At 42.1% G+C, this 22976-nt stretch overlaps 2 protein-coding genes and 1 pseudogene across 2 annotated transcripts; all 3 read right to left on the reverse strand.

The window, feature by feature from the left end:
- Positions 1-920: 920 nt before the first annotated feature.
- LOC116506932 (vomeronasal type-2 receptor 26-like) lies at positions 921-18369 on the reverse strand. The gene is made up of 5 exons (XM_032214825.1): positions 18185-18369; positions 11503-11794; positions 8146-8364; positions 7428-7482; positions 921-1825 (listed from the first exon to the last, which is right to left on the reverse strand). The coding sequence occupies exons 1-5, from the start codon at positions 18367-18369 to the stop codon at positions 921-923; spliced, it is 1656 nt and encodes a 551-aa protein (XP_032070716.1).
- Positions 18370-19327: 958 nt separating this feature from the next.
- LOC116506940 (vomeronasal type-2 receptor 26-like) lies at positions 19328-20943 on the reverse strand. Its single transcript, XM_032214838.1, has 2 exons — positions 20868-20943; positions 19328-20223 (listed from the first exon to the last, which is right to left on the reverse strand). The coding sequence occupies exons 1-2, from the start codon at positions 20941-20943 to the stop codon at positions 19328-19330; spliced, it is 972 nt and encodes a 323-aa protein (XP_032070729.1).
- Positions 20944-21561: 618 nt separating this feature from the next.
- On the reverse strand, positions 21562-22124 carry LOC116517602 (annotated as a pseudogene).
- Positions 22125-22976: the final 852 nt, after the last annotated feature.

Raw genomic sequence — 22976 nt, forward strand, 5'->3', positions numbered from 1 at the left:
ATCCTTCCCCTGGAGTTGGGTGGAAATGGAGATTTGACATTATCTTTGCCCTGGAGTGGGATGGAAATGGAGATTTTGCAGTATCCTTCTCCTGCCACACCCACCAAGCCATGCCCACCAAGCCACACCCACCGAACTGCTAGTGAAACAAATTGAATCCCACCATTGGCTCGCTCAATTCCTCTGCCAAATACAACTGTTTTGGTATTTGATATATTAATTTGCAAATATATTCAACAAGTATGTATTTCAAATCTAGGAAACATTTATTTTGACTTCTGAGAAAATATTTATTCTCATCCATGCTTCTTTCCTTTCTTCCATTCATCTCTTCATCCTTCCTTCTTCATCAATAAACCATAAAAAGCAGTAACAATTAGCAGGGACAGAAAATATTGTTAATATCTACTTCTCATATCTGCTATTGTTATTATCTTATATCTTCATAAAGTATTTTTCAGTTAATAGAGAGAAGACCAATGTGGATTATTTGAATTCTATAATTTATTTTAAAAGAACTAGTAATCAGTTGAATGAAAAAAATAAGAAGAAATTCAGCAAACTTTCAGTGATCTATGGAAACAAACGTGCTAAAAAATAATGATAGTAAATCCACCCCAACATATTTTCCTAGACACTTTTGATTCAAATAAATCCATCATTTTGGAAAGGAATATTTACATCTTTAACATCCAGATTTATTTCCAAGATGATCAACTCAAGGGGATTGACTCAGAAGAGAAAATAAAAAAATAAAAAATAAAAGGGAAGTGGCTGTTTCAGATTAACAGGTACTTTGTAATGGTTTGCATCATCTGATTATTTCATGGAAAAATCCTTTCCTCATTTCATATTTTAAAGAAAGCTGATAAAATAAAGAAGTCCAAAAATCAAATAAAAGTTCTCAAAAACTACATTAGTCAGAGATTCTTAGATCTCATTATGTTTTCTCTACAATTTAGAATGGGTCTCAGTAGAATAATATAACATTTGGGGAAAAAGATGCAAGCCAAGAGACCAGCCCCAGATGCCAAGATGGAGAAGATCTCCACGGCCACCATTGACTTCCCTTTGGTGCTCAGATAAGTGGGGATGAAGGTGATCCAAACACTGCAGAAGACCAGCATGCTGAAAGTAATGAACTTGGCTTCGTTAAAGCTGTCAGGCAAGTTCCTAGCCAGAAAGGCCACAGTGAAACTCACAAGGGCCAGAAAACCCAGGTAGGCCAGGACAGTGTAAAACATTAAAGCTGAGCCTTCATTACATTCCAAGATGGCCTCTCCAGTCAAGGAGTGGAAATCAAAATTGGGAAATGGGGGAGTGGTTATCAGCCAGTTAGCACAAATAATTGCCTGAATCAGGGGACAGCCTAATACAATGGAGTTGGTCAGTGGTTTTCCTAAGAATTTCCTTGCCCTGTTTCCTGGCTTGGTGGCCATGAAGGCCAGAACCACCATGACAGTTTTTGCCAAGACAGAGGAAACTGCAAGGGAAAACAGAATGGCAAAGGCTGTTTGTCGGAAGAGACAGGTGAGCATCCGAGGTCGCCCAATGAAAAGGAAGGAGCAGAGGAAGCAGAGCAGGAGGGAGACAAGGAAGGTGTAGGTGAGATCTCGGTTGTTGGCCTTGACAATTGGCGTGTCATCATGTTTACGGAAAACCACCAGGACTGCAGATGTGGTCACAGAGAGAAAAAGAGCAAGAGAAACTAAGATGTATCCCAGAGTCTCTTGATAGGAGAGAAAGTGGAGCATCTTGGCAATGCAGTGGTCCTTGTCCTTGTTGGGATACTGGTGTTCTGGACAGGGGTCACAGTGAGCTGCATCTGAAATCAAGAGTCATTTTGTATTTCATGATGGATCAAAAAGAGTTAATCATCCTTTACTGATGACCCTGATGACAGGTTAGCTAGAGGCAAGGATGTTTTCACCTCTTTGGCTCAAATTCTCTGCTTTGTGTTTTGCAATTACACTTTCAGGATTTTGTTGCAGAGGAGAATACACAGATATAGCTGGATATAACTTCTCATTCTGCAACAGGTCTATCAATTTTCTGGGACTGAACAATCATACTCTAGATAATAAATATTGGAGCTTGAACCTCACACTCCTTCATGAAAAGATTTGTAGTGGGATTTCCCAATGGATTGTAAGAGAAGGAGTTGTCAGCCTCTGCTTTGCTGCTGCTTCGGCTGCCATTGAAACGGGGAGCGGGGGCATGGTATTTGGGAGGGGAATCATTTGCAACTGTTCATTTATAATTAGTAAAAGTACACTTGATTTCAAATCAAATGGAGTCCAGTGGTTTTCTTTCCTGATTACTGAATGAAGTGATGCTGACAATAAGCTGAGTCACATTTTTTCACCCATCCCGGAGCTAAAACCTACCAAGGGCGGTGCCCTCACAAGAAGAAAAGAAATGTCTTTGCATGTAAGTGACCAGGAGGGGGCAATGTCGGGACCATCTTTAACTGAAAGACTGGCTGAACTAAGAATGGAAGAACCTGCCGTTCGTCCCAGATGGACTTGGGGTGTGGGACAAAAAGAGGAGCCTGAGGAATTGGATGCTGGAGTCACGAGAAGAAAAAATCAGCTGATTGGGGTGACTTTGGAGAAGAAGATTACAAGCTTTCCCAAGCCATGAGACTTTTCAAAGAAGCATGGACTGAACGCAAACACCGTGAAAGGGAGCTGACAGAGGAATTTGAGCAAAGGTACTCCATGCATAGTTTAAGGGAGGGTGAAGGGGCCGAGGGGGTGTGTGTGCAAGAAAACCCAGAACCAGCCTCCCCCCTCCAGCTAGAGTCACTCAAAGAGTGGGGGGGGGCAGGCGACGCCGAATGGCAAAAGTCCCTCCCTTAACTTATAATTCTGGTCTGGAATTATATGGAAATCTATGGACCTGATTTAGAGACAGATGAAATGAAAGTGAGGATGGTGTTGATGTCCTTAGAAAAGAAAGCAGCCGAATGGATGGTCGGCCTGCACAATTGCAATTCCCCACTCCTGAGGAATTTTAATGACTTTATGGCAGCCATGAGGAGGAGGTTTGATGACCCATTGACCGAGAGACGCGGGCGCGTGAAAATTATGGCTCTGAAGCAGGGAAGCAAATCTGTGCCAGATTATGTCCAGGAATTTCAAGAGTTGTCAGCTTACATGAGGGGGTGGTCGGAAGAGACTTTGCTGGATCAGTTTGCTGAGGGATTGAATGAAAAAATATACCAACAGTGCATAAACAGACGCCTTCCCCATCGTCTAACTGCTTGGTATGAGCATGCGGCAGACATGGAGTTGGATTTAGCCAGGCTTCAATGCATGAAAGAGGGAGATGTGGAGAAATCCCCCCCAGCAGCCCCCAACCCCCCCCTCCGGGTACTTGAGAGACCGCCTTCTGCCGATTACCTCCCTTCGACCGATTAGATCGCACAGATTGGGCCTCCTCCGGATTCCATCTGCCAGTCAATGTCGACTGGCGACTACACGGAGGAGAGCCTTTTCTGTTGCAGCTCCGACCCTGTGGAACGACCTCCCCGTTGAGATTCGTACCCTCACCACCATCCAGACCTTCCGCACGGCCCTTAAGACCTGGCTCTCCCAGCAGGCCTGGGGATAAGTTTTAAATTACCCGCCCGAGTGTTGACTGTTGAATGCAAGTTGGTGTTTTATTATCTATCTTGTTTACTCACTGTTTGTCTTGTATTATTGCACCCCCCTTCCTGTGATTGTAAGCCGCCCTGAGTCCCCTCAGGGAGAAGGGCGGCCTATAAATCGTAATAAATGTCTAAAAAAAAATGTCTAAAATGTCTCCGCCCCAGGAGTGAGGGAAAAGGAGGTTTCACAGGCAAAGCCAAGCCTTTCGCTTGTTTCCGCTGTGGGAAGGAAGGCCACCGCACTGTAAATTGCCATGTAAAATTGCCTCAGACCACCACCACCCCCCGGAGAGAGGGAAAAGCAATGAAGGCCCCAGGCAAGAGGAGGGAGGCTGCATTTGCCGCTGAAAATATTCCCCAGCACTTCTAGCTGGAGGAGGAGGGAGGCGTGAGCCCCAGCTCGTCTGACGAATCGGATGAGGAGGAATCTCATCACTGGATAAGTTCCAGAACGGGCCCCATGCTTATCCCAATTGAGATGAGAGTGCCATCTTCTGGCGCGACTGAGAAACTTTTAGCTCTCCTTGATTCCGGCTGTTCTCACTGTATGATAAGTCCTGAAATGGTGGAGAAACTAGGCTTAAAATTGAAGACTTTGAAAACCCCTATTGTTTTTTGCCAAATTGATGGTTCTATTGCAGGAGGTGGCCCTGCTCATTTTTCTACTGAGCCCATAGAGATGAAAATGGGGACCCATCAGGAGTTAATAACTTTTATTGTGGAACCTGGCGTGAACCGGCCCCTTATTTTGGGACTCCCCTGGCTTCGTAAATGGAACCCTCGCATTAACTGGAGAAAGGGGTGGTTACGCATTCACACAAACATACCCCCTGAACGGGAGGTTGAGACTCCAGATTCTGCCACTACTAGCCCTACATTGGCAGCCAGGGGGCAGGAGAGAATCGAAGGGGAGGAGAGGATTCCAAAAGAGTACTGGGATCTTAGAGGAGTTTTTAGTGAAAAATCTTCTAATAAACTACCCCCCCCCCCCACAGACCCGCTGATTGCACCATTGATATTTTATCTGGGGTGAAGCTTCCAAAGCCCCAAATTTATTCGATGTCCCCTAGAGAAATGGAGGAAATGAGAAAATTCATCGATAAGAATTTGGAGAGGGGGTTCATTGAACCGGTGAGGCCCAAGGTAGCGGCTTATGTGTTATTCAGAGAGAAGAAAGATGGCTCCCTTAGATTGTGTGTGAATTTTAAAAACTTAAATGCAATATCATCTCAGAACCTCTACCCGTTGCCACGGATGAAGGACATGCTGGCCCAATTGGGGAAGGGTCGCATCTTCACTAAGTTGGACTTGAGGGAAGCATATTATAGGGTCCGTATTAAAGAGAGGGATGAATGGAAAACTGCTTTCAACTGTCCCCGTGGCTGTTTCCAATTTTGTGTGATGCCGTTTGGCCTACAGGGGCGCCAGCGGTCTTCATGCAGCTAATTAATGAGATTTTACATGACCATCTTTACAAGGGCGTTATCGAATATTTAGATGATATCCTTATTTACACGGAAACACGTGAGGAGCACATGAAGCTGTTTCGTATTGTGCTGAAGAAACTTTGGGCAGCTGAGCTTTACGCCAAATTGTCCAAGTGTGAATTCCATCAGGAGAAGGTTGACTACCTGGGCTATCGTATCTCCCACGAGGGTGTTGAGATGGACCCCGCTAAGGTGAAAGCTGTTACCGAGTGGGAGGCCCCTCGTACACGCAGGCAATTGCAAAAAGTGGGTTTTGGGTTTTGCTAATTTCTATCGCCAGTTCATCCCCTCTTTTGCTAAGATAGCTCTTACCATAACTAACCTTCTGAAGTCCAAAGCGAAACCCAAGCCTAGCAAGCTGCTGGATTGGACCATGGAATGTCAAGCTGCCTTCGAGAAGTTAAAGTGGTTTTTTGCAGAGGAACCGGTCCTCAAACACCCGGACATGGACACACCTTTTGTAGTTCAGGCTGACGCCAGTGACGTGGCTGTGGGGGCCGTATTGCTTCAAGCCAATAGTCAAGGTAAATTACAACCCTGCCCATACACCTCTCACAAACTAACGGACACGGAGAGATGTTGGGCCATTTGGGAGAAAGAAGCGTTTGCTGTTCGTTGGGCTTTGGCCACATGGCGCCATTTTCTGGAAGACGCCAAACACCCTTTCGAGGTGTGGACTGACCATAAGAATTTGGAAGCTTTGAGAACTTCCAGAAAACTTTCTCCTAAACAGATGCGTTGGGCTCAGCATTTCAATCTGTTCAATTTTACCCTGAAATACATTCCAGGGAGAAATTTTTTTATGGCTGATGCTCTATCCAGACTTCCTCAATACAACTGTTCTAAGCTCAGTGTGGTCCAGTCTGTCATTTCCATGACAAGCCTCGCTGTTCCTGTTGTTACTAGGAATCAAGCGCGCTCTAAAGTGGAGATGTCTCAGGACTTTCTTTCCAACCTGAAAAAAGCCCTCCCTGATGATGAATGGTTCCAGCAGCACGTGAATGAGTGCACTATGTGAGATGAATTGCCCTGGATTGGGGTGAAACTATACGTTCCTGCATCTCTTAGACTCATTGTTCTTCAGCAAGCTCATGATTCCCGAATGGCAGGACATTTTGGGTTCGTCAAAACACTCCATCTCGTCAAGAGACAGTTTCGGTGGCCTTCTTTGAAAAAGGACATTGAAAGATATGTTGCCAGTTGTCCCGTTTGTGCTGCTGCTAAATGCCTCCCCCCCCCCCCGGGTAAGCTGCAGGGATTGCTCCAGGCTGTAGCTCGCCCAGTCGCCCCTTGGAAGGATATCTCTATGGACTTCATTGTTGAACTTCCTGAAAGTCACGGGCACACTGTTATCTGGGTAGTTACCGACTTGTTCTCCAAGCAGGTCCATTTCATCCCCTGCTTCAAGATTCCTTCTGCTAAGGCTCTTGCTAAGATGTTCATCTCCCACATTTACTGCTTACATGGGGTGCCTGATCGCATCATATTGGACAGAGGTGTGCAATTCACCTCCATTTTCTGGAAAGAATTTCTGAAGCGGATTGGCTCCGCCCAGGGGTTAATCAATTACTCAGATATTGGGATCTCTCCCTCTTCAATCACTTGTGTGATTACTTTGGGGTGTTTTTGTAATGGAGGTTGGAGCCTGATTTTTTTTTCTCACCTAAGAATCCAGACTAGAGAAAAGAATCAGAATCAGAATAGTGGTGGAAGGGACCTTAGAGGTCTTCTAGTCCAACCCCTGCTCAGGCACAGAGACCCTATACCATTTCAGATCAGTGGCTGTCCAGTCTTTTCTTAAAAGCATGCAGTGATGAAGCATCCACAACTTTTGAAGGCAAACTGTTCCACTGGTTAATTTTCCTCACTGTTAGGAAGTTACTCCTCAATTCCAGATTGCTTCTCTTCTTGATTAGTTTCCATCCATTGTTCTATTGTCTGGCCTTTTGGTGCCTTGGAAAATAAGTTGACCCCCCCCCTCTTTTTTCTGATAGCCCCTCAAATACTTGGAAGCTGCTATCATGTCACCCATAGTCCTTCTTTTCTCTAGGCTGGCATATACCCAATTCCTGCAACTCTTCTTCATATGTTTTAGCCACCAGGACTTTAATCATCTTGGTTGCTCTTCTCTGCACTTTTTCCAAAGTCTGAACATCTTTTTTGTAATGTGTTGACAGTTAGGAGAGCAGCCCTGCCAATTCTCATTACTCAGTGTTAGGAAGTTAGGCTGGCGGGGGGGGGGGAGGGCAGGTAATTTGCATCGCTGTAATGAAGACTCTCAAACCTACCAGGAATCACCCCAAATCTCTTAATATATTGATCTACTGAATGGCTTCCTTGATCCTGAAATAGCAATAGCAGTTAGACTTATATACCGCTTCATAGGGCTTTCAGCCTCTCTAAGTGGTTTACAGAGTCAGCATATCGCCCCCACAGTCTGGGTCCTCATTTCACCCACCTCAAAAGGATGGAAGCCTTGAGCCGGTGAGATTAGAACCGCTGAACTGCAGATAACAGTCAGCTGAAGTGGCCTGCAGTACTGCACCCTAACCACTGCGCCACCTCGGCTCTTCAAATGTCGACATTTGTAGTATACTCTACCTGTCTGATTGGAAATGGTCCCTTCTGGACAACCATCACATTGATAGCAGCAAATCTGCTTGCCCTCCAGAACTCTTCTCCTCTCTCCTGCATGGCACCTCTTCATGCCACACCTGGCAAAGGGGACCTTCTAAAATATAAAAGAAAAATACTTGAGATGTCCTGTTTAATGGTCATGCATCATTAAATCCCCACATTGATATTTCCGTCTTCAAATTTTTTTTTAGGATTGGATATGGCACAAGTCAGACTTGAATCTGTTTCTTGAAAAGCACATCATTCACCACACATCTGCCTTCTTTTCTGATTCAATGAACTTTTTAAAAAATATATTGAAAAGCATCCCCGGGAGAGAACAAATCTTTCTTTGCCTTTGCCTGAACGAGTCATTTCTGTCTAGCCCACCTTTTTGGCCCAGATGATTACATCGGAGTTGATGGTGAAATCCTGGCTTTGGGGAGCTCCAAAATCTATTTGCCCAACTTTCATGGGGACAAAAGATTGATTGGGGAAGAAAATCCAGTTGAGAATATCATACTGAACAGATCCTAGTCCATCTTCTGAGAAAAAGATTTCATTTCCAACACTGTTGTTGAACCGGACATTCTTCAAGTAGGCAAGAAGCTGAAAGAAAAGAGTTTCTTAGGAAGTGGAACAAGTAGACATGAGACATCCTGGCTTCCAACATTCTCGGATGACCATCATTTTAGAAGTTAATTAGTAGATAGTCCAGTGTTGCCCAAGTATTTATTTATAGGGGGAAAATGTCTGGACCAAATGTAATTTCTAATGTTGGATTTTCCACCTTACTAGAGGGAGCCCCCTTGTGGAGTACTGTGAAGCAGTTACCATGGCAACTCTACTGTGCTGCACATTAGAAGCCATTTTAAGGCACAACAGGTCCTATATTAACAAAACACCCACCCCCACTAAGTGGTGTTAGGAGTGTCTTACCACCACCACCCCCACAGTATTTGTTTCCAGAGAGAAAGTCATCTGTGTACCAAATTTGGTTGAAATTACTCAAAGCGTTCCAGAGTTATGCTGAAATATACACACCCACAGCCGTTTTTATATATACGTATATATAAGATTACAAATCTTTAAAGCTAGGCATGGTTGGTGGATATCTGAGTGATCAGGAGCAGCATCAAATTCCAATAATCTATTCATGGGGCATGAGAGGTTGACCGCCAACAATGTAAAATATTCTGTTATCTAGTGTTCTTTACCATGGCTTCTTTAATAAATGTTTAATAGAATAAAAGTACTCCTCAGGTTACGGCACCATTCAAAATGACCACACACACCCTCCAAAAAGCCCCTATTGATCCATTGCTATACAATTTCAGACAAGTGGCTGTCCAGTCTTTTCTTAAAGACCTCCAGTGATGGAGCATTCACAACTTCTGAAGACAAGCGGTTCCACTGGTTAATTGTCCTCACTTTTAGGAAGTTTCTCCTGAAGTTACTTCTCTCCTTGATTATTTTCCATTCATTGCTTCTTGCCCTGCCTTCAAATGCTTTGGAGAATATCACTGTGTTGTAACTCAAGGACTACTTTTAGTTAATTTATGCATGAATCCTCTTAGACTCTGCCTGTCTTTCCTGCTTTTTGGTAAGTGAATGTGTAAAGTAAAGAACTATTCTATTCTATTCTATTCTATTCTAGTCTAGTCTAGTCTAGTCTAGTCTAGTCTAGTCTAGAGCAGCCATGCCTGACCAGATGCCAAGCAGGGTCTCTGGCTAACAGAGGACATTGTCTGTCAAAAGGAACAGGTTGCCCTGTCTTTTCCCTCCAGGATCAGGAGGCCACGCAAGTAAAGCCGTTGATGCAGAACATCTGGATGAATTTCAGAGAAGGAGAAATCCTGCAAACTGCTTTGCACTGGATCCCTTCTGTGGGTGCACAGATTAACAGAGGCTGGGCAGTGCAACAGATACTTTCCTAAATAAATGGTCAATGTGCACACAGAATCCTAAACCATTAAAAATAAAGCAAGTTAAAATGAATCGAGGCTAACGTCTTGTTACATGTTGCATTCACACTTTGGCGCTTCAGCAAATGTGGGCAGTGTGACGTCTCATGATCTGTGCAAGCATGTTGCACAAAGAAACACAAATCGCCCTTTTCCTCTGGGCTGACACTCCTTTCCTCAAAGGGCATTTCATCCTCTGAATCTCCTGTAACTATGTTAAAGACGTTTCAGGACCTTAAAGGAAGAATATTCTTTTGTTGATGTTGGTTTGCCTCCCCCCCCCCTTTTTTAATCAAATCAACATTTTATACTATTTTATTAATTGCTGATTTAGTTCGTTTTCAGATTTAGCTACAGATGCTGTTAGATGGGCGGCATAGAAATATGTAATGAATTAACCAAGGAACATCCATGGGAAGTTCAAAGAATCTGTAGACTGGATAACATTCAGAGAAATTACCTGCCATGGGTAGACATTTGAGACCCCTTTTGCAAGCCTCATCATGGCTCGTTGTGCTCCTGATCCACACATGGCATGCAAAGCATGTGCCACAGCATAAACGGCATTGTAGATATTGTAACTTTCGCCCGTCATGCTCGTTTCAAATATGTAAGATGGCAGATTCTGTAAATTCTCCTTTCCTGTGCATGGTTTTCCCTCCTTTTGAAGGATCTCTCCTGGTTTGTGGATCTTGCACTCAAAGACATCTTCCCACCATTGTGGAAGAAAGACATCTCCTTGAGGGTTCAAGGGGTCTAAAGACAGAAGAAAGTGCCTGAATTCTGGGACTTCATGACTATGATCCGTAAAATGCAAAGCGCCATGGAAGGGCTTTCTGAATTCCAAAGTCTGGTGATATGCACTGATTTCCCAATGGGAAGTCAGGATCCAAACCTTTCTAAATGCAATCTTCGTCCATATTTCAAACAAATACAGAGCGGGATATAGAGTATCCACACACTTTGATTCTCCAAGCAAAAGGATCACTTCAGCTTTAAACCAAGTTTTGATTATAGAAATATATTTTGAACTTGCAAAACCGTAAGATTCATATGCCAGCAGATGACTGAAGGCCAGGCAGATCTCCTTCTCCTCCAGCAATGGACTCAGAGATGAGATGAAATGTTCTCCACTGTCACCTTCAGGGGCAATAAGACCAACCCAGTTCCATTGGAAATGCAGGAGCAACTGGATTAAACCACCATATTGAAGAAATTCATTGGGGCTGATCCGGAAAAAGGAAGGAAAAACAATTCTGTCTTCCTGAGTGAACTTGAGGAAGTCAAAACCGAGCTGCAGAAAGGGAGAGTCTTGCTTTACAAATGGATTTTTCATGGCAAGGTCATATTTTATGCTGAGCTTAAAGCTCATCGTCCTCTGTTTTTTGTTCTTGTGCCCATCAGTCTGAATCCCATGAAGTTGTACAATAAGCTTCCAATTACATTGAGGTAAAACTGAAGATCATGCAGCTGAATGCTTTTCCTTTGCTATGGATAATCAAGATTGCTTTATTCTACAAAGTAAACTCTCTCATGTAAACTCTCCTCATAGCAATAGCAGTTAGATGTATACCACTTCCAGGAAAGCATTTTAGAAATTTCCTATTGTTCCATATAAAGGAACACACATCCTGACACACAACATATAAGTTCACCCCTTGCATGAGTTCTGCACATCATGTAGTCCTGATTTTCTCCAAGTTAATTTGGTCTCATCTTTGGCTTTTATGCTTGCATCTTTTCTCTATCTGCTCCAAACTGGTACCCTATGGAAGCCCCTTACCTGTGGAACCTTGAAGATGCTGAAGATGGAGGCCATCTGCCTTGAGTACTGAGAGGTGAGATCTCCAATGACAGAGAGCAGCATGTCCTGCTTGTCACATTTGTAATCTGGAACCATCCGGCTTCGTGTAGATAGGAGAGAGAGGCTGTTCCAGGAAATTCTCATAATGGTCTCTTTATTGTCATAAATATGGAAGCCGAGGGTGATGTTGGGGAGAAGAACCAAATCCTTGTTGATCTCCGTGATGGCAAGTACCAAGGCCAAGAAAAGCTGGTAATTCCTGAATGTAATGCTATAATGAGAAAACATTGGGGATTATTATACAAAAGCTTTTTTGTGCTGATGGAATTCACCTTTCCTTGAGTGTGTTTGTCTGTGTGTTCTCCTGGACTCTGAGGCGATGGATCCATACATTGTGAGCCATTGGACAAGACAATGTGATTAAGAAGATTGTGTGGTTGGTACTGCCATGAATCCATGGTTAATGTAGAGAGGGATGTACCACATCTGCAAACCTAAACAGCCATGACTCATCCACATGAGAAATATCTTAGGTAGCTTTGGCAGTTGGATGTCCTTTTCAAGACTGTATCAGCTATGGGAACCACTCCTGTTCATAATAGTCCACTGGAGGCCACAAGATAGTTTTGCTAAAGGCCATTACAAATGACCTAGAACTAGAATAACAGAGTTGGAAAGAGGTTTTCTAGTCCAATCCCCTACATCACTTCAGACAAGTTTTTATCCAACATCTTAAAATTTTTCAGTATTGGAGCATTCATAACTTCTGAAAGCAAGTTGTTCCACTTATTAATTATTCTGTCAGGGAATTTCTCCTTAGGTCTACGTTGCTTCTCTCCTTGATATGTTTTCACCATTGCTTCTTGTCCTACCCTCAGGTGCCTTGGAGAATAGCATGACTCCCTCTTCTTTGTGGCAGCCTAGCCCTTCTTTTCCTTAAACTAGAGATACCCAGTTCCAGCAATCGTTCTTCATATGTTTTAACTTCCAGTCCGTTAATCAAATGAATCCAAAACTGGGTTTGTCTTTTCACATGACACCACTACATTGTAAATGGATTGACCTGCTCTTTGAGTTTTTCCCCTTGGCTTTGTGTCTAAATTAATATTAAAAGTCAACTTCTTCACTAAGTCACCACAACTTCTAACATGTATCCCATTGGTCACTTTTTATGTTCTTTATTTCGTCTGTAATTAAACTGGAATATTCTAGTCTATTTCATGAGCATGGTTCTTTATCTAGGAAACCACCAAAGTTTCCGCCCTGTAGCAGACCTTAGAAATGCTACCAGCACAAGAATTTTGAAAAAGTGACTGAATCCCAAAGAAAGCAGAACATCTTTTAATCCATTCCCTTCCAGGGAAAACATACCTTCTTAAAATTGCTGACTTTGATGGCTCACAGTTAAATTCCATCATTTCAAAGAGAACAAACTTTTCCAGGACCAAATTCGCTCCAATAATGAGATCTCCAGGCCTGTAGTAGTCCTCCACAGTTCGTAGAGGATTCCTCGCTACACATATGCTTTGTATTACCTTATGAGTTGTTACAGGCAGGAGCCAAAACAGAAGCATCAGGAGAAGCAGCCCATTCATTGTTCTCACCTTCTTTCTCAGATCATGATCAAAATTCCCATCAAGACTTTAACAAAGAAAGAAGCAGGCGGGGACTCTTGGGTGGCCTTAATATCAAGTGTGCTTTCTCTTACCTAGTTTGAGTTGTCACTGAAGGACAAATTTGAGTTCAGTTTCATGGATCACAAGAAATCATGTGTCTGCAAAACAACCTAAAGTAGCATTTCCAGACCCTTTGGGAAAGCTCAGGGTGTCTTTCATGTAAGCAGGTTCTATCTTGGAAGACACGGGGTTGAAATCTATGAGGGATAAGAATTAGTGTTCTTTTGATAATTGCAAGGAAAAGCAATTGTCCTACCCACTGAGCAATACTCTTCAGACACCAGAAGGGGAAAACAAGTTTGTGTGCCTTGTTATTGATCCTACGAGCAGATGGAGTTGAAGGTCAAGGTGCAGGTCAATGTATTCGGCCTACCTGAAACTGAGCATCTGCACCCCAGATGGATTCTGGCCTATGCAGGAGTTTGTTCAGATAGTAGGAGGGCTAAGCATGGCGATCAGTTGTAGCCTTGTGAAAGTGATCAATAATGCAGTTGTGTGTGTGGAAGAACTGCCTTATTTATTCCTGTGTGGTTAGGGATGATATTGAAGGAGTATATGAATCAAACTAATATTGGCTATTTGCTTTTATCAATCAAACTAATATTGGCTATTTGCTTTTATCAATCAAACTAATATTGGCTATTTGTTTTTATTATGAATTGCTTAAATCTACTATATAATTGTTACTTATTAAAGCAATATTGGCTCTTTGTTTCTGATACAATAAATCTCTAGAAATTATTTATTAGAACAGTGTTTCCCAAACTTTTGACATATGTGTACCCCTTCTATAATTTTTGTAACGCTGAGTACCCCTCATAAAAAACATATGCTTTAATAAAAATCAAAATATTTTTATTTTTTATTTTTTTGGTACATACGCAAAATAAACGAAAGTTATATTATAAAGAACATTTATTTGATTCAATGAGAAGGATGAAATTGTTTATGTTGAGATGACAGATCATCATAATTTGGTTCCCTGGTTGTTAATTTTAATCTGAGATGCAGTTCCACATCCAATAGTCTGTTCCTTTTTTTCGACTTAATGTCTACAAATGCAGAAAAAGCAACTTCGCATAAATATGAAGTTGGAAAAGGCAAGATGTATTTCAGGACTTTTTCTGTTAAACCGGATACACATGTTGCATTTGTAACCAGAATGATGTTAAAGTACACTCCTTATGTTTATTTCTCAAGAATCCGTCCGAAGCTAACTCCAACAATTGCGCTTCTTCCGCATACGACAAACCTTCTGACATGGATGTTGTGTTAATGTTGAACGGATATCTTATCCATTCAATATTTTTGTTTAAATCAGGGAAATAGTTTTTCAAGCCAACTTGCAAACTCTCCAAATGCTGCATTATGCATTTCAGAGTATCAGCCTCAATTTTAGTAGCCGAACTTGTTATAAACTCATGAAGAGAAGCAAATGAGTCTACTTCTCCATTCCCAACTCTCTTTTGCCATAAATTTAGTTTTGCGATGGTAGCGTTCACTTTATCTTGAACGTGAAACAATGAAATTTCTTTGCCTTGTAACGATAAGTGGAGGCAATTTAAAACAGAGAATATATCTGCTAAGTATGCTACTTTACAAAACCATTTCCAGTCATGTAAACAATTTCTCAACTCAAATCTATCATTAAGAAAGCATTGAAGTTCATGTCTAAGTTCAAACAATCGGTTTAGAATTTTTCCCCGAGATAGCCAACGAACATCGGTATGAAAAAGCGGCTGGGTATGACTACTTCCCATTTCTTCACATATTTGTGAAAAAAGTCGTGCATTCAAAGGATGGCTTTTAATGTAGTTAATGATTTTCATGCTTTCATCCAGAACTTTCTGCACATCAGCGGGCATCTTACGTGTTGCCAAAGCCTCTCTATGTATGCAACAATGTGTGGATATGACATTTGGAACAACATTTTGAATTCTTGCAACGAGTCCTTTATTAATTCCGACCATACTTTTTGCTCCATCTGTGCTTATTCCAACACATTTATTCCAATTAATTCTGTCAATTTTAAGTTGTCTCTGTAACCAAGTGCAGTATATTCACACCGTGTCACGCCTCACAAGACTGTCTAACCGTTAGATAACACTGCAATTCTCTGGCGTTTAAACAGCTCCGTGGCTCAACGTCAACTGGTAATGTTCCCGCAGTTTAAAAATGGCCGAACCCGAGCTGCGCAAAGGATGCGCAGAAGTTCCCGCCATAATGAGTTGTGATACGATGTACGATGGCCCCAGTTCCCATGTAAAAACTGTGATACGTGCCTAAGCAACAGGGAGAAAGCAGAACTATTTAACTCATTTTTTGCATCAGTCTATAGACAAAGGGATAAAACCGTCCAATCTATCAAAAACAGCACCACAAAAATCAGATTAAGAACAGAAGTTGAAATAGGGAAGAAAATGGTAAGTGAGCACCTGTCTACCCTAGACAAATTCAAATCACCAGGACCGGATGGGTTATACCCCAGGGTTCTGATGGAACTGGCAGACAAGATCTCGGAAACACTGAACTATATCATTCAGAGATCCTGGAGCACAGGGGAACTGCCAGAGTACTGGAAAAGAGCTGATGTGGTTCCCACCTTCAAAAAAGAAAAAAAAAAGTATATCCAGGAAACTACAGACCTATCAGCCTGACATCAATTACAGAAAAAATTCTGGAAAATATAATCAAGCAACGAATTAGCAAACATCTAGAAGTAAACAAAGTAATAGCCAAAAGCCAACATGGGTTTGTCAAAAACAGATCATGACAGACTAATCTTATTGCATTCTTTGACAAAGTGACAAAAGTAGTGGACCAGAGGAATGCTGTCGCTATAAATTACTTGGACTTCAGTAAGGCATTTGATAAGGTAGACCATAACCTACTACTAGATAAAGTAGAAGAAAGTGGGTTAGGCAGCATCACCACCAGATGGATTCATAACTGGCTGACCAACTGCACTCAATGTGTAGTCCTCAATGGGACTGCATCTATAGGGAGGGAATTATGCAGTGGAGTACTCCAAGGCTCTATTTTAGGCCCAGAACTCTTCACCATCTTCATCAATGATTTGGATGAGGGAATAAATGGGGAACTCATCAAATTTACAGATGACACCAAGCTGGCAGGAATAGCCAACACTTCAGAAGTGAGGCTTAAGATACAGAAGGATCTGGACAAACTTGAAAATTGGGCCCTATCTAATAAAATAAAATTCAATGGTTTAAAGAATAAAGTCCTACATTTAGGCAAGAAAAACAAAATGCACAAGTACAGTATAGGTGGTACCTTGCTCAATAGTAGTAACTGTAAAAGAGATATTGGAGTCCTAGTGGACAATCATTTAAATATGAGCCAGCAGGGTGCAGCCAACACAGTTCTAGGCTGCATAAACAGAGGAATAGAATCAAGATCACATGAAGTGTTAATACCACTTTATAATACCTTGGTAAGCCTACACTTGGAATACTGCATTCAGTTTTGGTCTCCACGATGTAGAAAAGATGTGGAGACTCTAAAAAGAGTGCAGAAAAGAGCAACAAAGATGATTAGGGGACTGGAGACTAAAACATAAGAAGAACGTTTGCAGGAATGGGGTATGTCTAGTTTAATGGAAAGAAGGACTAGGGGAGACATGATAGCAGTGTTCCAATATCTCAGGGATTGCCACAAAGAAGAGGAAGTCAAAGTATTCTCCAAGGCACCTGAGTGTAGAACAAGAAGCAATGGGTGGAAACTAATCAAGGAGAGAAGCAACTTAGAACTGAGGAGAAATTTCCTGACAATTAGAACAATTAATCAGTGGAACAGCTTGCCTCCAGAAATTGTGAATGCCCCAACACTGGAAGTATTTAAGAAGATGTTGGATAGCTATTTGTCTGAAATGGTATAGGGTTTCCTGACTAGGCAGGGGGGTGGACTAGAAGACCTCCAAGGTCCCTTCCAACTCTGATATTGTATTGTATTGTGTTGTGTTGTATTGTATTGTATTGTATTGTAATGTATTGAAATATATCCAGGTCTAAAACCTGAATAATAAGCAGAGGTGGTATTCAGCAGATGGGTGCAACTGGCACATAAAAAAAGTTGTGAAAAGGCCCTTCTAGCCATAACTGCCACTTGATCCTCAAGCAGGAGTTGTGAGTCCAGGAAGACCACAAAGCTCTTATGGGGTCTGTTTGGGGCAATGCAACACCACCCAGCACTATAGATGATGTAGTCCTAGAACTAGAGATCCCCCAAACCCAAAGCTATTCAGTCTTGCTGGGGTTCCTTAGAAGCCTGTTTTTCCCCATGCAGACACTCATAGCCTCCAGATAGCAGGACAGGACATGAACAACACTGCTTTATTTACCAGAAGCACCGATGTTCAATTGGATGTCATCAATATTTTGAGGGTACTTCACCACATGGAGATGGATGAGGTTACCCTGGGATCTCATGCAGAGGTGGAATAGGAGAGGGGCCAGCACTGGCCCCTGTGGCACCTCACATAAAGAAGCTCCAGGGTGTGATCTCTCCTCCACAATTGCCATTGAATCAGTTAAGACAAGGATGGACACAGTATCTTAGCTGTTCACTTCATTCTTCTGAGCCTAGAACTCTACTGTTGTTCCTGGGATCTGCTGGAGCTCCTTTTCCAGTTTAGGTCACCGCCCAAAATATCCCTATCACTAGGACCACTTTCACCTTGACTTTCCACATCCTCTCCAGTTCATCCTTTAGACCCTGGGACTTTTCCAGTGTTCCATCCTCCTTCTTCCCGATCTTGCTGTCATTTACAGATACTGATTAACAGAGTTGGAAGGGACCTTGTAGGTCATTAAGTCCAACACACCACCCAAGCAGACCCTACACCATTTTTGACAGATGGCAGTCCATTCTCTTCTTGAAAGCTTCCAGCGATGAAGCTCCCACAACTTCTGAAGGCAACTTCTGTTCCATTGGACACTGCTTCATCTATCCCCACCTCTGTCTACTTCTCCATGACCTCTATGTCTGGTTCATTGGCCAGGACCTGCATGTCTGCTTTGATCTGGAAGTCCCAGAGGCTCTTAGCCCTATTATTCTCCATAACTTTGTGTGGAATATCACAACTGGGTTTTAGAAGGTTTAGCCCATACTCTGTGCTTATGTTCCTGTTCCAACTACTTGGTGGTGTCATTCAGTGTATGCTGTCCCTGCCTGCATCTTATATCCTGTTACTTTATGTATTGGATTATCTCTGAGGCTGGATGCAATATTCAGGTGTGATCTAGCCAATATATAATAGGGATCCATATCCATTGAGTCGGAAACGACTCTTGGGATTCTATGGGCCAGGTCTCTCCACACCTTCTGATCCTGCACTACATTTTTGAGCTGTTTTATGCTCCAGCTGCTGTCACTTTTTTTAGTGTCCAGCCATGGCATTTTTTGGTGGCCTGTTTTTCTTTTACTGCTAACTCTTCCAAATATAACTACTTTCTCCAGTGAATTTCCTTACATGATATGACCAAACTAAGTGAGACTCCATTTCATAATTTCCTTCCAGCATCATGGTTGTTGTTTTGTGTTCCAGTGCTTGCTTGTTAGTCACAGTTACTGTCCGAAAGGTTGTTTAATGTGTTATTCTAATTAGTTAAGCATTTCACATCACAATACTGAGACCTAAGGAGAAATATTTTAATACTCTAAATTGTATTATACCAAATCTGAAATGCAAATAGAAGGGATTTCAAACAGGAACTAAAATGATGTGTCTTTGGACAGAATTGATTATAAAATAAAAATAGCAACAGCACTTAGGCTTATATGTCACATCACAGTTCTTTTAGGCCCTCTCTAAGAAGTTTACAGAGTCAGCTAATTGCCCCCAACAATCTGGGTCTTCATTTTACTGACCTCGGAATGAAGGAAGGCTGAATTGACCTTGAGATGCTGAAGATAGAATCCCTGGGAATCGGCAAAATTAGCCTGCAATTCTGCATTTTAACAAGTGCACCATTAAATATTTCCATGATTTCCAATCATTGGAAGGACAAGCCACTCTCCTATTTCGTTATTGTTAAGAAACCACATCAAATTAAAAAAGGGAGCAAGGGCAAAATAAAAGTTACAAGTTTGCATATGAATCAAAGATTCTAGTGCCCCATTATATTTTTTCTCTCATTCAGATCTGGCTTGAATAAGATAATGTAGCATTTAGGAAAAAAGATACAAGCCAAGAGACCAGCCCCAGAGGCCAAAATGGAGAAGATCTCCACAGCCACCATGGACTTCCCTTTGGTGCTCAGGTAGGTGGGGAAGAAGGTAATCCAAACACTGCAAAAGATAAGCATGCTAAAAGTAATGAACTTGGCTTCGTTAAAGCTGTCAGGCAATTTCCTAGCCAGAAAGGCGACAGTGAAACAAACCAGGGCCAAAAACCCCAGGTAGGCGAGGACAGCGTAAAACATTAAAGCTGACCCTTCATTACATTCCAAGATGGTCTCTCCTACTAAGGAGTGGAAATCAAAGTTGGGAAATGGGGGAGAGGTTGCCAGCCAGGTGACACAAAGAACTGCTTGAATCAGGGGACAGGCTAAGACAATGGAGTTGGTCAGTCGTTTTCCTAAGAATTTCCTTGCTCTGTTCCCTGGCTTAGTGGCCATGAAGGCCAGAACCACCATGACAGTTTTTGCCAAAACAGAGGAAACTGCAAGGGAAAAGAGAATGGCAAAGGCAGTTTGTCGGAAGAGACAGTTGAGTGTCCGGGATTGCCCAATGAAGAGAAAGGAGCATAGGAAGCAGAACAGAAGGGAGACCAGGAGGATGTAGGTGAGATCTTGGTTGTTGGCCTTGACAATTGGTGTATCATGATGTTTAAGAAAAATTGCCAGAACTGCTAATGTTATCATTGAGAGAGAAAGTGTGAGAGAAGATAGAACATATCCCAGAGGCTCTTGATAGGCAAGGAAGTGGATCTTCTTGGCAATGCAGTGGTCCTTGTCCACGTTGGGATATTGGTCTTCTGGGCAGGGATCACAGGAAGCTGCATCTGAAATCAAGAGTACTTTACAATATCACGGAATATCAAAAAGGAGAAATCATCCTTCAATATTGATTATCCTGGGGACAGGTCAGCCCGAGACAAGATTGCTTTCACTGCTTTTGCTCAAGTCTTCTGCTTTGTATTTTGCATTGACTCATTTTATTTTTAGATTGAATCTTTCTTTTATCATTTTCATACCATTATTCCTTTTCTGGCCTTCAGGTGCCTTTGACAATTGCTTGACCATTTCCTCTCTGTGGCAGCCCCTCAAATATTGGAACACTTCTATCATGTCTCCCTGGTCCTTCTCTTCACTAGACTAGCCATGCCCAGTTCCTGTAACCATACTTCATTTGTTTTAGTCTCAAGTCCCCTAATCATCCTGGTTGCTCTTCTCTGCACTTTTTCAAGAGTCTCAACATCTCTTTTATAATGTGGTGAGCAAAACTGGATGCAGTATTCTAGTTGTGGTCTTACTATAAGGCTTTATAGAGTGGTATTAGTACCTTGATCTTAATTGCATCCCTCTGTTAATGCAATTAAGGATTGCATTGACTTTTTTGCCTGCTGCAGCACGCTGTTGGCTCATTTTTTTTTCAAAATTTCTATATCTTTAATTTTTTTTAGCAACAATCCAGCTTTCAAGGTACAATACACATTTAGAAGGCTGAGTTTTTCCACCTTCTGCTTAAGCACCAGCATGATCATGCATAGTACTGGAATCATTTGTGCGGGCAATATGTCCCCCAAATTTTATCCAACTAATATTTATTTTTGTAAGATGCATTCTATCATCATTTATAATGGGACCTGATATTCAAAAAAAACCAGTCAAAATCTCATATCTTTAAGTTTATCTTCAGCACTGATCCCATCCTGTTATAACTAATCCAAGATCCCACTTGTTGAAAGGAGAATGGTTAATTTCTAGCATTACAACTTGATAGTTCTTCAGTGCACAACAGGGCTTCAATCGTTTACCAGTTATTAAATGGTACCTTGGAAAAATATGTTGCAAAGTTGTGTACAGAAAGAGTATATTTGTCACTCATCCACTACCTGTACAATCCCAGTTGCCAACCTTTCTAAGTCAACCAAGACTGTTCTACAAATTTTAGGACAAAAATGCCACTTAGCACACTCAGAATTAATCCATCTTAGCTTCAGACATTACTATATACCTCAGAAATCTTTTGTCAGCCATGGGCTGTATAGCAAATACCACTATCTACCATTACGAAAACAAATTACACGTCACTTCTGTTAGACTCAAGAGAGACAAGACAAGAAGTTTGAGAAAAGATTGGCTGAAAAAAAATGAAGTACATAAGGTGCTCTTTTAATGGTAGTTTTGGAAGTACAGTCAATCTCAAATTGTGCAGTTCACAAGCATGGAAAAAAACCAAAGATAACAGACATGAGTTCCAAGTAATTAAGGAGTGAAGGAAAATTGAGCTTAACCAAGCACTAGACTAGACTTTCCCCCTGGTGGATTTCTCCTGGATAGTGCTGGGTTAGGATTCCTCCCAGCTGCTGGAACTTCTGGGCTAGGAAGAGGCACAGCTGGTAGGGGCTTTTCTTCACTTGAGCCTGAAGCAGTTTCTTCTGTGTTTTCAGGAGCCTCACTTTCCACACCCTTTGGAATTACATAGTCACCAGAGCTTGTATCAGAAGAACCTCTCCTTTCAGATCCAACTACCTCAGAATTATCCTCAATTTCAAGATGGTGGATTTTCTTCTGGAGTCCCAAAAATGGAAGATGCCATCTTGTTCCTTTTTCCTCCTTGCTGATCTTTTGGCAAATCAAACACTATGTCGAAATTAGAACCACCACCTGGGAGCCGGAGAACCCTGGAGCTACTTCAGCCACTGGGGTCCATCCCCGTGTAAGTAGTGGTGGTGGTCATGATGGGGAAGAAGTTGGAGGAAACTGCATGGGTGCGAAGCCAGCGGAAGATGACATTTCCACGCTCAGCTCCTGGTGGCTACAACTCTGTTGGCTCATATTTAGCTGGTTGTCTACTAAGGCTCCAATGTCGCTCTCATAGTTACTGCTATTAAGCTTGGTTTCACCCAGTCTGTATGCGTGCTTTTGATTTTTTTCTTGCCTAAGTATAAGACTTCACTTTTCTCTACGTTAAATTTCATTTTGTTAGATAGGGCCCAGTGTTCAAGTCTGTCAAGGTCCATCTTGTTTTAAGGGTAGGACTAGAAAGTCCTGTAGGGAACCCATTAATTGTGCTCTGGAATTACCCTGTAAATTGCTGAGGAGCAGAAAAGCTGTCTGGGGGGGAGGGATGAGGAGAGTTTAGATCCATGAACTTAGAGGTTCTGCTGAAAAGCATGAATTGTTTGAAGAATGTCAATCTACCAAACAATGACAATACATTTGACATTTGCTTTTTTGATCCTGGAAGGTCTACATTTAAAGTGTTTCTACCTGTCTGGTTAGAAATGGTTCCTTCTGGACAAGGGACGCATTGATAGCAACAGACCTGCTCACCCTCTGGAACTCTTCTCCTCTCTCCTGCATGGCACCTCTTCATGCCACACCTAGCAATAGGCACCTTCTAAAAGAGAAAAGACAAATACTGTTGGTGGCCCAAACATTGAATATGCTTCTTTTATTGATTTGTTCATTCCTGATTCCATTATCTGAGTGTCTTCAAAAGAAATGATTACATAGGGCACATCACAAATCAAGAAAACCCATAGGAGGGTTAAGGCCAGTGCCACTCCGAACCACCCATGGATACTGG

Source organism: Thamnophis elegans, chromosome 1, assembly GCF_009769535.1.
Source record: "Thamnophis elegans isolate rThaEle1 chromosome 1, rThaEle1.pri, whole genome shotgun sequence".
In the NCBI taxonomy this organism is placed as follows: Eukaryota; Metazoa; Chordata; class Lepidosauria; order Squamata; family Colubridae; genus Thamnophis; species Thamnophis elegans.

Excerpts from the sequence above, each read along its gene's own strand:
- LOC116506932 (XM_032214825.1), bottom strand. The coding sequence starts at position 18,369 with ATGACACCACCAAGTAGTTGGAACAGGAACATAAGCACAGAGTATGGG. Across the intron at positions 8,365-11,502 it reads GCATCTTCAAGGTTCCACAG|CTTCTTGCCTACTTGAAGAA; the intron begins GTAAGGGGCTTC and ends CTTTTCTTTCAG. Across the intron at positions 1,826-7,427 it reads GAGATTTGGGGTGATTCCTG|ATGCAGCTCACTGTGACCCC; the intron begins GTAGGTTTGAGA and ends TCTTGATTTCAG.
- LOC116506940 (XM_032214838.1), bottom strand. The coding sequence starts at position 20,943 with ATGATTCCAGTACTATGCATGATCATGCTGGTGCTTAAGCAGAAGGTG. Across the intron at positions 20,224-20,867 it reads CAGCCTTCTAAATGTGTATT|ATGCAGCTTCCTGTGATCCC; the intron begins GTACCTTGAAAG and ends TCTTGATTTCAG.